This window comes from Terrapene carolina, unplaced genomic scaffold, assembly GCF_002925995.2.
Source record: "Terrapene carolina triunguis isolate 2854851 unplaced genomic scaffold, T_m_triunguis-2.0 Scaffold66, whole genome shotgun sequence".
NCBI classification, from domain to species: domain Eukaryota; kingdom Metazoa; phylum Chordata; order Testudines; family Emydidae; genus Terrapene; species Terrapene triunguis.
This window is the reverse complement of record NW_020664417.1, coordinates 61,533,775-61,547,839: the sequence shown is the minus strand read 5'-3', so window position 1 is coordinate 61,547,839 and position 14,065 is coordinate 61,533,775. Positions and strand designations below refer to the sequence as shown.

The window sequence follows — 14,065 nt, the reverse complement described above, 5'->3', positions numbered from 1 at the left end:
ATCATAAAGTTCAAATGTGCATCCAGATCCCAACTTTCATAACATTTGAGAATGTTAAACTCCAGCATTGTGGTTCAAGCTATTATAGGTACCATGTAGATACAGTAGCAAAGTTCAGGTGCAGATCTGGACTTTGAGATGTTGCCTCTGTTTTAAAAAATCCACAATTTGCTTGTCATAAATTACTAATCACAAAAGAAACTTGTTTGAACAAAACATATTTCACTCTCAGCCACATTCCTGTTCTACTAGATCTTGTAGTGAATTTTGTATGGCTGAATTTGACATTACGATTACTTCCATCGACAGATTTCATAGTACATAATCTTGTACTTGTGACATCCTTCTAGAAACAAACTGATATAGACACTGATTTGTGAGGGAGACTATTTTATTTGGATATGGTGCCAAACAACACTACAGACCTCTATCCAATGAAAGACACTGTTAGCAGCCAAGGTCTCAGTCTGCAAACAAATTTTATTTTGTAATTTAATTTAAATCCATTTGTTTATTAGGTTTAGGGGGGGAAATATTTCAGGTTTCACACACTTTTCTAATCTGTAACTGATAAGTGCACAATAAATTTGTAAGTTGTTAGTCCAGTAACTTGATGTCCTATGCGTCTGACGAAGTGGGTATTCACGCACGAAAGCTTATGCTCCAATACGTCTGTTAGTCTATAAGGTGCCACAGGACTCTTTGTTGCTTTTTTGATGTCTTTAAACATTTAAAAATAAAATTAAGTCCAGATGCAAACCTTTAGAGTAAAAAAAGTGATTATGCTGAAATTTTGAAGGATGTCTACACACGGTCAAACAAGTAAGCAGAATTAGATTGTGTTCATTTACAAAGGTTTCACTGTGAAGAGCTGGCAATGGGAATAGTTTGTAGAGCTGCTTTTCAGAAGTACTTGGTAATGTTCAGACAGTAGCCAGTTCTGAGGAATTGTGAGGGGAGAGGGTAGAATTGTTTGTTTATACAAGGTGCCTCACCTTGACTTCAGAATATAAAATGGCCTCCTTAACAACAGCCTCATTGTGAGGTACACTCCTCTTTTGCCTAACTGTGAATAACACCTGGAACACATATGTATTTTACTGATATATTATGGTTTCAAGAGATAATATGAAAGACTTATTCTATGGTAGATCAGACTGGATAATTTTTACCCAAAATTAGCACCCATATAAGCCAATAGTATGTAATGGGATAACTGCTTATGGCAGCATAATACAAGAAGCTGGATAATACTTTATACCTGCTGGTTCAAGGAAACTGGACCCTCTGAAGTAAGTGAAATTAGAATTTGACCTTATTTCTTTAGTAATGTAGTGCCCCTTCATTTTTCAACCTAAGATAATTAAAATGTTTTGAATCACTAAAATACATGCTGCATATAAGACGTCATTGCAAGAGAACTGGCGTCTGATGGAGTGGACACACCATCTCAGGGTTCCACAAGGTTCTGTTCTTGGTCCCCTTCTCTTTCCTCTCTACATCTTATTTCTGTGTAATCTCATCCAAACACAAATTCAACTACCATCTTTATACTGACAACTCATAGATCTACCTCTACTTCAATCCTGACTCTTTCTGTCAAAACTAAAATCTCAGCCTGTCTCTGACATCTCCTCGTGGATGTCTACCTGTCAGCTAAAGCTCAACGTGACTAAAGCAGAGCTCTTAATCTGCCCTCTCCCCCGCTCCCCAACCCTTCCTTCCGCTCTCTTTTCTCAATCACTGTAGGCAATACCATCCTGTCTGTCACTGAGGCCTGTAACTTGGTCATCCCCTTCAACTTGGATTTCTCTAGGTCCTCACATCCAGGTTGTATCTACATTTTGCTGATTCTTCCTTCATAACATCTCTGTGATATGACCTTTCCTATCCATCCACACAGCTAAAATTCTTCTCCAGGCTCTCATCTTGATTATTGCAACAGCCTTCTTTCTGGCCTTGCCAAATGCAGTCTTGCCCAACTCATATCCATTCAGAATGCAGCTGCAAAAATAATTTTCCTAGTCCATCACTTTGCCTCTCCCACCCCTGTCTTTAGATGCTTTCACTGGCTCCCCCTTCTTTGTGGCATTCAAACATAAGCTATTTGTCTTTACTTTCAACGCCCTTCACATCTCCCCTTACCTATCATCTCTCATTCACTATCAAGATGTTGACTCCCATCTCGGCTTGGCCAATGATGCCAGCTTCCCTCACTCACTTGTTACATTTTCAAACAACCACCTTTGTGCTTTCTCCCATGATGTCCCTCACGTTTGGGAGAAGCTCCCTGTAAATCTCTACAAAGCTACCTCATTATTTTCTTTCACCATGATGTCTACGCTGAAGCTGCCTATTATGTTGACCAGTTTTGTCTCTTTATTTCCTTGTACTCCAATGTATGTGATCAACTGTGTCTTGTTTTATACCTAATCCAATCTATATTTTTGTTTTGTGTTTGTACAGTGCATAGCACAGTGCAGTACTGGTGCATGACTGGGGCTCGTAGGTGCCAGAGTAATACAAATTAATAACAACATGCAAGGAAAAAAATCTCTTAATCTTAAAGTTGTGAAACAATGTCACAAAAGGACACCAATATCAAAGTAAAGTTGAGACTGTGTGTAATGCTGGTCTAAGAAAATGAGCAAAACGTAGTGTTGGATAAGGATGGAATACCTGCCTTTATTTTGAAATTCCTGACTTTGCTTCCCCTTTACAGACCTTGGATGAAATCCTGGCTCCCCTGGAGTCATTGCCAAAACTCACATTGATTTCAATGGTCATCATTTCACCCCTTATTTTGCAGCCAATCCTTATATTAATACATGATGTTCTTGTGTGTTATTTACTAATGAGAACCTGTGGACTGGGAGGCTAAAATAACTAGTAATGGAGTACAGAGCTTTTCTTCCAGGTTGCCAGTTGTAATCTAGCCCAGGTTGGTAGTGACAGAAGTCGTTACCATCTGATGGCTGTATGGTGTCCTATGAAAAATTAGTCTGGAGGTATCCATGCCATTCCCAGTAAGTTAGTGACCACATCAGAAAAATCACCCCCACATTTACTCCTGGGGGAATTCTATGCCACTGTGCGTGTGCAGAATTCATGTCTCCTGCAGATTTCTTTGTTTCCCCATGGGGCTCTGGAGTGTTTCTGTGGCAGGCCCAGCCCTTGCTTTGTGTCAGGATTGGTTGCAGCCTTACCGCCGAGTCCCTGTCCCGGGGGCGAGAGGAGGGCCTGCAGGATGATCTCCCACCTCCAGTCAGCAAGTGGCCTATGCTCCCCACTGCCGTGCTGGTGCCTCCACATTTATTTACTGACAAATAAAATTTGCATAAATTTGAAAAATCTTAAAATATTGTGTGCCAAATTTTTATATTTTTGGGTGCAGAATTCCCTCAGGAGTACACATTTGGAACTAACTGGCAATCTTTTTGTCAGATGTAGCAGGAAGGCCCAGGACTCAATGAGACTGTACACTGAAATGCTCTCTCACTAATATCTGTAGTGCCTCCACTCAGAGGCACAGTAAAATGGTGTGAAGAAACCTGTACTGCTACTGCATGTGCTGTTATTCTGTGAATTATCTATCTAGCTTCTTTCACAATAGGAGCCTATATAAGAAAAAGCCCCAAATATCGGGACTGTCCCTATAAAATCGGGACATCTGGTCACCCTACCTGTTGTAGACACTGTTGGTTGACAGAATTCTTCCATTGACCTAGCTATCACCTCTCAGAGAAGTGGATTTTACTACAGTGATGGAAGAAACCCCACTGTTGCTGTAGTAAGTGTCTGTACTATAGCAGCACAGCTGCAGCACTGCAGTTGTGCCGCTGTAGCTTTTCTAGTGCAGACATACCCTTAGTTTCTTAAAAATATTTTTCTAATTGCTTTGATAGTGGGGAAAAAAAGCTAAGATATTTAACAGCATGTATATGTTGCCATGGTTTTGCTACTTGTTAGAATGGGCACGTACCCTCATGAGTGATCACATAGGTGCCGAATTCATGGGTGCTCCGGGGCTGGATCACCTACGGAAAAAAATAGTGGGTGCCCTTCAGATCAGCTCCTCCCGCCACAACTCTCCCACCCACTGGCAGGCCCCACCAATCGGCTCCTTCCCCTACTCCCAGCGCCTCCTGCCTGCTGGTGATCAGCTGTTCAGTGGCGTGCAGGAGACACTGGGGAAGGAAGGGGAGGAGTAGGGGCAGGAAGAGGTGGGGGAGGGGGCTGAATGGGTGGGGAGAGGTTGGGTGGGAGTGGAGCAGGGGCAGGAAGAGGTGGGGCTGGAGTGGGAGTTTGGGTGACGGGGTGGAGTGGGGGCGGGCCCCGGGACGGAGCGAGGGTCAAGCACCCCCAGGGAACTCAGGAAGTTGGTGGATCTGAGTGATGAGAAACAGGCAGTTTCATAATACACAACACTCTCTTTACTTTGTTATAATGCATGCTCATACTGTAAATCACACTGCATTTTTTAATGAATATTTTAACATACAACACATTTTTATTTATTTCTCCTATGCAGCTATTAAATACGACAGAATAAATGTGTTTGGTTACACAGCCTGGTCTCTCCTTGATGGCTTTGAATGGCAACATGCCTACAGCACTAGACGTGGATTATTTTATGTAGATTTCAACAGTAAACAGAAAGAAAGGATTCCAAAGTCATCTGCACTGTATTACAAGGAAATAATTCAAAAAAATGGCTTCTTTCTGAAAGAGTCTACTGCAGATTTGCAAAGTCAATTTCCCTGTGACTTCTCCTGGGGTATCACAGAGTCCGTTCTTAAGGTAAGCTTAATATACTGTAAACAACAGTTATTTTTGCTACATACAACAGTTAATAACAATAGTACTTTGTACATATGTACGTGTGATGTGGGGCTGGACTTACCAGTGGCATTGCCTAGTGGCTATGTCACTCCACTTCCACATTTCCAGTGCCCCTCGCCGAGAACCAGTGTTCCCTCTAATTTTTTATGTCCATGTGCAGAATGAATTTTATGTGCACCAATATGAAGGTGATGTGTGGAGGTGATGTGTGACACATCACCTTCATATTGGTGCACATAACAAAATTCATGTGGTAGGGGTAGGGCCAAGGGGTTTGGTGTGTGGGAGGGGGCTCAGAGCTGGGGCAGAAAGTTGGGGTGTGGTGGGGGATGAGGGCTCTGGCTGGGGGTGCAGGGTAGGGGTGGGGCCGGGGATGAGGGGTTTGGTGTGCAGGAGGGGGCTCAGGGCTGGGGCAGAGGGTTGGGGGGAGTGGCTCGAGGGAGGGCCGAGGATAAGAGGGTTTTGGGGTGCAGGCTGCCCCGGGGCTGCTGTGGAGAGAGAGGACTCCCCCCAACCCTCTTTCACTGCAGCAACTAGGGCGAGGGAGAGGCGGCTCTCCCTGGCCGCGGCAGCTCTGGCGGGGCTGGGCTGGGCCAAGGAAGGGGCTCCTCTCCCCTGGCTGCGGCAAGTCCAGGGCAGGTCTGCGCTGGGGCCAGCAAGGAGGGGCGCCTCTCCCCACCGCTGCAGGTCTGTGCTGGGGCCAGCGGGAAGAGGCATCTCTCCCCGCTGCAGCCCTGAGTCCCTGCGCGGGGCTTAATAGGCAGCTGCACAGCAGTTCAGCTTAGAGGGAACTTAGCCGGCAACTACTCCAATGCTGTATGAACCCACCTTTTGATGGGTGGTGACTCAGCCCTCTGGCTAGGTCACTGATTTAGTTTGTCCCCTTCTGTCCAGACAAAAATATAGAGTTCCATTTCCTCACAACGGTAAGGGTTTTCAGCCCATCTCTGGACCCCTGCAAGTGGCTCATCCTCACCCCGAGGCCCCAAATTTCCTGGTGCCCTACACAGCTGCGTAGTTTGCATATGGGTAAGGACTGCCCTGCCCTGGAGTGCCTTGAGGCCACCTCCCTGGACCACTTCCTACTATTCGCTTCCCAGCTGCTAGCCCTTCCTTGCAGCAAGGAATTCTGCATCATTCTTGTTCAGGAGTTTTTAGGTTCAATCTGTTCTCCTATCTTGCCTGCCCCCATTTATCTTTCTTTTCTTGTCATTTTATGGTGCAGTAGCCTCAGAATGTGAGGCTATGACAATCACCTACCAGTGTTTTCACATAATCAAATCTATATCCTCTGACTCTGCCTGGTATCCTTAAAAAAGCACAGTAATGCTTATTTAATGCTACACCACTTTCCCAGTACTCTCACCAATCCTTTCAGACTATGTTCTTTCACCTTGAGGCATCTCAGTTCTTCATAAAGAAATCTTTCTTTCTGCATAACTCGCCCTGCATTGCCATAGCAGATGCTGAACTGTTTTTTTTTTTAATCTTTGCATGCTTCGCAGAATCCATGTTTGTGCATGTTTAATAAATATAAATAGCCATTCAGGTCATAGTGGCTGGTTAGAACTCTAAATATAGTTACTTTGCTTCTTCTATCATAGCTGTAAAGTATAACATGATCCTCAAGTTCAGGAGATATTTCAAACAACCTTCATCCATTTTTCTCTTTCTATTTTTTGCCATTCCTCCCTTAATTTTTTTCTTAGCCAAACTTTAAGTCTTGTGTTCTTAGAGGGTTCTTTATATCAACCTCCTCATTTTGTAAGGCATTTTTCAATGCTTTATCAGCCATTTAATTGGCAGGTATCCTTACACGTGCTGGGATCCACGCTACTATTGTGTATACCTAATAGTACTATCTCCATAGTTAAGAACAATACTTCATTGATTAAGTCATTTCTGCTTTCTGAGGCTCCCTTTCTGATTGCCATTATACCAATATGCCAATAAAGAATCAGATAGGATAGCAGCTGTAGTAGGGCATACATCCCTTATTCAGGTCTGTGCCAACAGCATGCCCACTAACTAAGCTGTCATAATGGAAACACAACTAGATAGTCTCATAGATCTCTCTTAATTCCAAAATCAGGCCATTCCAACTCTACCTGTGTTGTCATCTTTAGATCCGCCAGTATGGATTTGGCAATGCTGGACCCCATTTGCCTTAGACACCCCCCCTCCACGCTGACTGGGAGCCATGTGATGCAAGCCTGTGCCCCAACCCCCTGCCCCAGTTCCCTCCAAACCTGGAGCCTCCTCCTGCACCCTAAAGCCCTCATTCCCGGCCCCACCCCAGAGCCTGCACCCCCCTGCATCCCTACCCCAGCCAAGAGCCCCCTCCTGCACCCTGAACCCCTCATCCGCAGCCCCACCCCAGAGCCCTCACCCCCTCCTGCACCCCAATCCCCTGCCTCAACCCGCAGCCCCCTCCCGCACTCCGAATCCTTGGCCCCACCCCCCAGCCTGGAGCCCCCTCCTGCACCCCAAACCCCTCATCCCCAGCCCCACCCCAGAGCCCGCAACCCAAGCCCCTGCCCCAGATCAGTGAAAGTGAGTGAGGGTGGGGGAGAGCAAGCCACCGAGGGAGGGGGAATGTAGTCAGTGGGGGGGCCCTCGGGGAAGGGGCAGGGCTAGAGTGTTCAGTTTTGTGCTATTAGAAAGTTGGCAACCCTACCTAGTGTGCATCACAGTATGTATATACCACCCTTCATCCAGGTATCTCAAAGCACTTCAAAAATTTAAATTAAGCTTCATAACAACCTTGTGAGGTAAGTATAACAATATCTGTTTTATAGATGTATAAACTAAGGACCACTTAAGTGACTTGCCCAAAAACCACAGAACAAGTCAGTGATACAGCTAGGAATACAACCCAGAAGTCTAAGGATTCTCAGGCTTCATTGCAAGGGTAGAAAATGAATAAACCATAAGTTTAAAATATTGCAACAACACAAATGAAAAAATTAATCAGCGTCTTCTGCATATATGGCACTTTCAGTATGAACTCTATTCAGAAATACATTATATTGTGTACACCATCCTGATAAGATAAGACTGTTTTCTTACAATATTTATTTCCACATTAAATGTGATAGATAGCTATATTTGACATGTGGCAGGTGTGCTGTAACATGGTTTTGTAATTATATAGTGAAAGATGACATGTTGGACAACATTAACCCAGAAAAATACATACAGACAAAATAAATGTAATTTAACCTAGTCACTACCAGCCACAGGAAAATAAAGACTTCTGAGTAAATTCATATTTCAGGGATGGGTTTTACTTTTCAAAACTTTTAGAAGTTTTAGATTAAACCTTGTTAATTCACCACATGGTATTGCAAATCCTATATATTAAACACACTGGTCAGAGAATGACAGGTGTATAAATGTGTTTCAACTATTCATTAAACTACATGGTTATTTATAATTGGAATTAGAACAGTGGGGAAGTGAGAGCCAGGACTCTGATTCTAGTCCTAGGTCTTCCACTGATAATGCTTAGCTTTTACGTAGCACTGATGCCCTGTGTGACCTTGGGCAAATTAATTATTGTCTTTATACCTCCATTTACCCATTTATAAAAATGGATGTAACTACTATACAGGAATGCTGTGAGGTTGAATTAACAAAAAAAACCATCCTGCACTGTAGTGATATGCTTGTAAACTTATAATTTATAAAAACCAGGACTAAAAGCAATGAGGATTCTCGCTTCACTGCTTTGCAAATAAAACTAATTCTGTCTTACATATAGAGATGCAAGTAACAAACAGATACCTGTTTAATTAAAATAAATTTGCATATGTTTGTTCCCATCCATTTTTACAGGCAGAATCTGTAGCTTCCTCTCCACAGTTCTGTGACCCTAACCTGTATCTCTGGAACATCACTGGAGACGGGCTTTTGCACCGAGTTAAAGGAGTGACGCTGAAAACCCGACCAGCTCAGTGTACAGACTTTGTCAGTATTAAAAAACAACTTGATCTCCTGGAAAAAATGAAAGTAACACATTACAGATTTGCACTTGACTGGTCATTAATTTTACCTAATGGGGATTTGTCAACCATCAATAGACAAGTTCTCAGATATTATAGATGTGTGATTAGTGAGCTACTGAAACTCAACATTAAATCTATGGTCACCTTATACTATCCAACTCATGCCTACTTAGGCTTGCCTGGTCCTTTGTTGCAGAGAGGAGGATGGCTAAATCAGTCTACTGTTCAGGCTTTTCAGAACTATGCAGCTTTGTGTTTTCAGGAACTTGGTGACTTGGTTAAACTCTGGATCACCATAAATGAGCCAAACAGATTAAGCGATGTCTATAATAGCAGCAGCAATGATACGTATCAGGCAGCACACAATTTACTGATAGCACATGCCAGGGCCTGGCAAATATATGACAAGCAGTATAGATCATTTCAGCATGGACTAGTGTCTTTGTCTCTGCATTCAGATTGGGCTGAGCCTGCCAATCCCTATTTTGATTCTCACTTAAAAGCTGCTGAAAGATTTCTTCAATTTGAAATAGCCTGGTTTGCAGATCCAATTTTTAAGACAGGGGATTATCCAGCAGCCATGAGGGAATACATTGTATCTAAAAACAAAAAAGGCCTCTCAAGTTCCTTCTTGCCATATTTCACAGATGAAGAAAAGAAACTTGTTAAAGGTGCAGCTGATTTTTATGCACTGAATCATTTTACCACAAGATTTGTGATTCATGAACTTCAAAATGGGAGCTGGTATGAATTTGATCGGGATGTTCAATTCCTGCAGGATATCACATGCCTGAGTTCCCCATCTCGTTTGGCAGTGGTGCCCTGGGGGATGCGCAAAGTTCTAAAATGGATTAAAAAAACCTATGGTGATATAGATGTTTACATCACAGCAAATGGGATCGACGACCAGTCTTTGGCTAATGATGAACTTCGAAACTATTACTTAGGAAAATACACCCAAGAGGTTTTAAAAGGTGAGATGATAAATGCAGATATTTTAGAATGGGGGTTCTTAGCCATTTTCATGATATGGACTATATTTTTCAACACAGACATTGTCTCTTTGTCCACCTCCCCCTTCCATTCACAATCCACCTCTTCATTCGTGATTACAAAATGTCCCAGTGCCCACTTGAGCAATGGCTTACAATGAAAAGTAATATTAGTAAAATAGTTAATTTATTTTGGCTGTCTTGAGAAGCATTTTAAACTTTTTGAAAAAAGTTAATTTTGCTGTCTATTTTTGCTCTTCAATGTCAATAAGAGCCATAAGTTCCCAGTACCCCTGAAAATCAGGCCACTTATTTAGGTGGCTAAATATAGATTTAGGTGGCTGTTAGGCATCCACATTTAAAAACAATGAATTTAACATTTCCATGCTATATTAGTTTTTAAGGAATTTAGGAATAATGAGTATTTTTTTGGTTTGTTCATTAATGTCCTATACGAATTCCAGACACTAAGTTATAATCTCTAAATAAAGGGGGAAATGTTCTTGTGCCAGTAGCTCCCTGGAAAGATTTAGTTTTACAAGCAAGGCTATATTGTAGACATTTATATATACTGCCTACAGAGCTCATACTGCACAGAAAGCTCCCCTGCTTTAAGGAAGAACCAAAAACTTGCCATCTCCAATCCCATGTATTCATTTGGTATCCAACTATTTAATTAATGTAAAAGATTAAATCTCTTTAGAAGATTGTACTTAATGTTGCTCAAATATAACTGCATATTATAATCCAGTTGTTTGCAGTGGTGTTGTAGTCATATAAGGTAGGTGAAGTAAATCTTTTAATGGTCCAACTTCTGTTGGTGGAAGGGACAAGCTTTTGAGCTTCACAGAACTTTTCTTCAGGTCTGGGGAAGGTAACCAGAGTGTCGAAGCAAAATACAAGTTGAGACACTGTTAAACATAGCGGATTCACACATGCTGTAGGAGACCACTTAAAATTAAGTGGGCAGTTAAGGATTAGCAGGCAGGGTCTTACAGATTGTTGTAATGAACCATAAAACCATGTTGAGACCATGATTTTTAAGATCTAGGAGAGTTATGAATTTAAGTTCCCAGGCTCATCTTTAGAAGGTGTTGTGCAGGTTTCCTTTGAGGGCTAGGACTGAGAGGTCAGATATGCATGATCACTTTGTGAAAAGTGTTTGCCTATGGGTGATAGGGTGGTTTTGTCTTTGATCATTTTTCTGTGTGTGTTCTTTTGAGAACATAGCAATAGTCTGGTTTCATCCACATAGTTATTGTTGGGGCATTTGATACGCTGAATGAGGTATACCACATGTTGTGATAGGCCTGGGTAGGACCCAAGGATCTTGAAAGGTGTGTTGTGGGGGGTATTGATCATTGTAGTGGTGTATATATGTCTGCACATTTTGCATCTGTTGTTCTGGCAGGGCCTCGTACTGCTTTGAGTGTGTGTCCTGGTCTATGGAGAGCTTGTTTCTGATGATGAGCTTGGTGAGATGGGGGGTTGCTTGAAGACCAGAAGAGGGTGGTTGGGAAAGATTTCTTCTTCGAGTGCTGGTCCCTATGTGTATTCCACAGATGGGGAACACATAAGCGTCATGCACCCGAGTCTGGAAATTCTTCAAAGCAGTGTCTGCTGGCCCACACACATGCAGTAGCTCTCCTCGTGCTCTCGACTGAGGATATAAGAGGCAGTGATGGTCAACGCCTCTCCAGTTCCTTCTTACTACCACATTGCATGAGTCAGAATTGTTTCTTCTTTCACTTCATTGTATAACCTGTAAAGAAATAAAATACTTCTAAATAGTTATATTTCTTAGCTTAGTAGTTAAAGTTTACAGCATAGTATAGAGTATTTCTTTCTCTCTGGTTAAGGAACCTCTCCCCAGCTCCAGAATCATGCCCAGAGTCCTATGATTCAAGAATTAGATCTCCTGCCCTTACTCCCTCTGTATCAGTGATGAACATCAACAATGCCTGTACTCTCTGGGCGAGGTGGAGTCTTGCAAAGTGCAGTATCTTTCACTCCTTCCCACCCAGAACTTGAGAAGCCCAGGAGCTTTGCCTATGAAAGCCCCTGGTAGAGAAGGCTATGAGTTCACTCTCCAATCTTAGCCAGGGACACTCCACTGTGTATCGGCCTCAACTGACCAGCAGTGTCACTCCAAACCTGTGCCTTGGATTGGAGCCTTCAACATCTAAGCCCAAAGACTCTTCTTCTAGGGCTCCCCATGAGAGTAGAGGAACACTCATGGACACAAAGACAACTTTCCTTCAAGGACTGACCATAAGAAACACACTTCCTCTCCGATCCTGTCCAAGTCAGGAGAGACGTTGCATATGGAACCTAAGAAACCGGCTCTGGTGAAGATGCCCAGATTGGAGGGCACGGTGCATAGAAAGAAAGATCCTCCAGTTTCATTGGTCACCTGAGCAAGCGTAAGGACAGACATTCGCCGGTTCCATCTATGAATGCTGGTCCAGACCCATCATCAATACTGCCTAATTCATCTAAAGACCATCTGGCTGATGCAGATGCACGAGGTACTTCAGACTTGACTGCCGGAACCCCTCACCCACCAGAGTATAGGAGACTTACATAACACCGGAGGATATTGTCCTCCTTTATCCACAGTCTCCACTTCTTTCCAGCCTTGCCCTTGTAAGCGATGTTATTATTCCAGAAGAGGAGTCTACATCAATGTCCCAGGAGTTGTTCCATCTCCAACTGTCTGGCAGAAGTGCTGTGGTACTGATGATACCGCTGCTATCGATGGAACAGTTCTCAGTCTCAGATGAGTCAGAGGAGCTAGCCGCACCAGTATCTCCGTGGAGACAGTTGAGCCCCAACGGATAGTCGAGGGGTTATGCTTGCGGTTCCTTTGGGTACAACACTCCCCCCCCACCCACCCAGGGCCGCTTGTATTGATTCCCTTGGGGTCCATGGGTCCCACAGCCAACTGATCCCTCTTTCTTGCCTGATTGGGATCCATGGGATCCTTATGGCAGGCATCTGGGCACTTCTCAAGAGTTGTACTGCTCCTCTCCCTCTTGCCAACTAGTTCTGTTGATGTATGAAGAGGAAGAGCTGCAACTGGATCTGCAGGTGCCGACAGTTCTAAAGGGTGTTTCTTCATCATCCCCGGACAAAGCAGTCACTCCTCCTTCTCTGTCAGATGACCACTGGCAGTACTAGGAGCTGTTACAAAGAATTGTCAGTGACCTACGGATCCCATTAGATGAGGTCCAAGACCCTCAAAACCCGCTCCTGGACATGTTGCAACTGCAGGGACCAAGTAAGGTAGCCCTGCTGGTCAATGAGGCCATACTAGAACTGGCCAGAATGGCATGGTGCACTGCACTCCAGCATCCTGGGCTCCTACACTGAAAACAGCCGAGAGGCGATATTTTGTTCCTGCTAAAGGAGCTGAATTTTTATTCTCCCATACTGCCTCCAACGTGGTGGTGGTGGTACAGGGGCTACAGAAAGAGCTTTGTCGCATTATCAAAGGGCGGCCATGGCAGATAAAGACTCTAAGAGACAGGACCTCTTGGGGAAAAAGGCTTTCTCTTCCATAGACCTGTAATTTTGTGTTGCTAACGACCAAGCTTTGTTAGTGAAATACAATTTTAATAATTATTCCAGGCATGCAGACTTCAGACATAAGCTTCCCATGGAGGACACGGCCCAATTTCAGTCTTTTTTTTAGATGAGGGGAAAATAGTGGCAAGAGTAGCCTTCCAGGCTGCAGTGGATGCAACAGACACAGCTTCCAGAAATTTGGCCAGGGCTCAGTCATGAGGAGGGACTCTTGGCTGCAAGCATCGGGGTTTCCTAGGTAGGTCCAAAACACCATCAAGGACCTCCCCTTTCACGAGTCTAATCTCTTTAAAGAGAAAACAGACAAGACCCTACTCACTAAAGGACTCCAGATTGACTCTGCATTTCCTGGGGATTTATACTTTAGCCCTTATGAGGAAACACCAGAGGGAGTCCTATAGACCAAGGCCACCCCCCCCCCCCATGTACCTTTATGGCCAGGTGCCCAGCTGAGCCTCCACACAAATGCCAGAGGATTCTGAGGCCTTGCTTCTTGGCCCCCTCTACTGCCACAGCCTCTACTCACTCCCAACTACTGGCCAAGAGCCATTTTTGACATATTGGTCGAGACCACCACTGATGCTACCCACCTTTTCCCCCTGTCATCTTTGGGGACTGTCTAGCACTCTTTGCCCACAA

General features: G+C 43.8%; 1 protein-coding gene across 1 annotated transcript in view; it reads left to right on the top strand.

The window, feature by feature from the left end:
- The window catches only part of KLB (klotho beta), a 44,184-nt gene that overhangs the window by 20,072 nt on the left and 10,047 nt on the right, over positions 1-14,065 (top strand). The window contains 2 exon segments of the mRNA XM_026647979.1: positions 4,532-4,800; positions 8,680-9,823. Of these exon segments, the coding sequence (XP_026503764.1) occupies positions 4,532-4,800; positions 8,680-9,823 (1,413 nt within the window).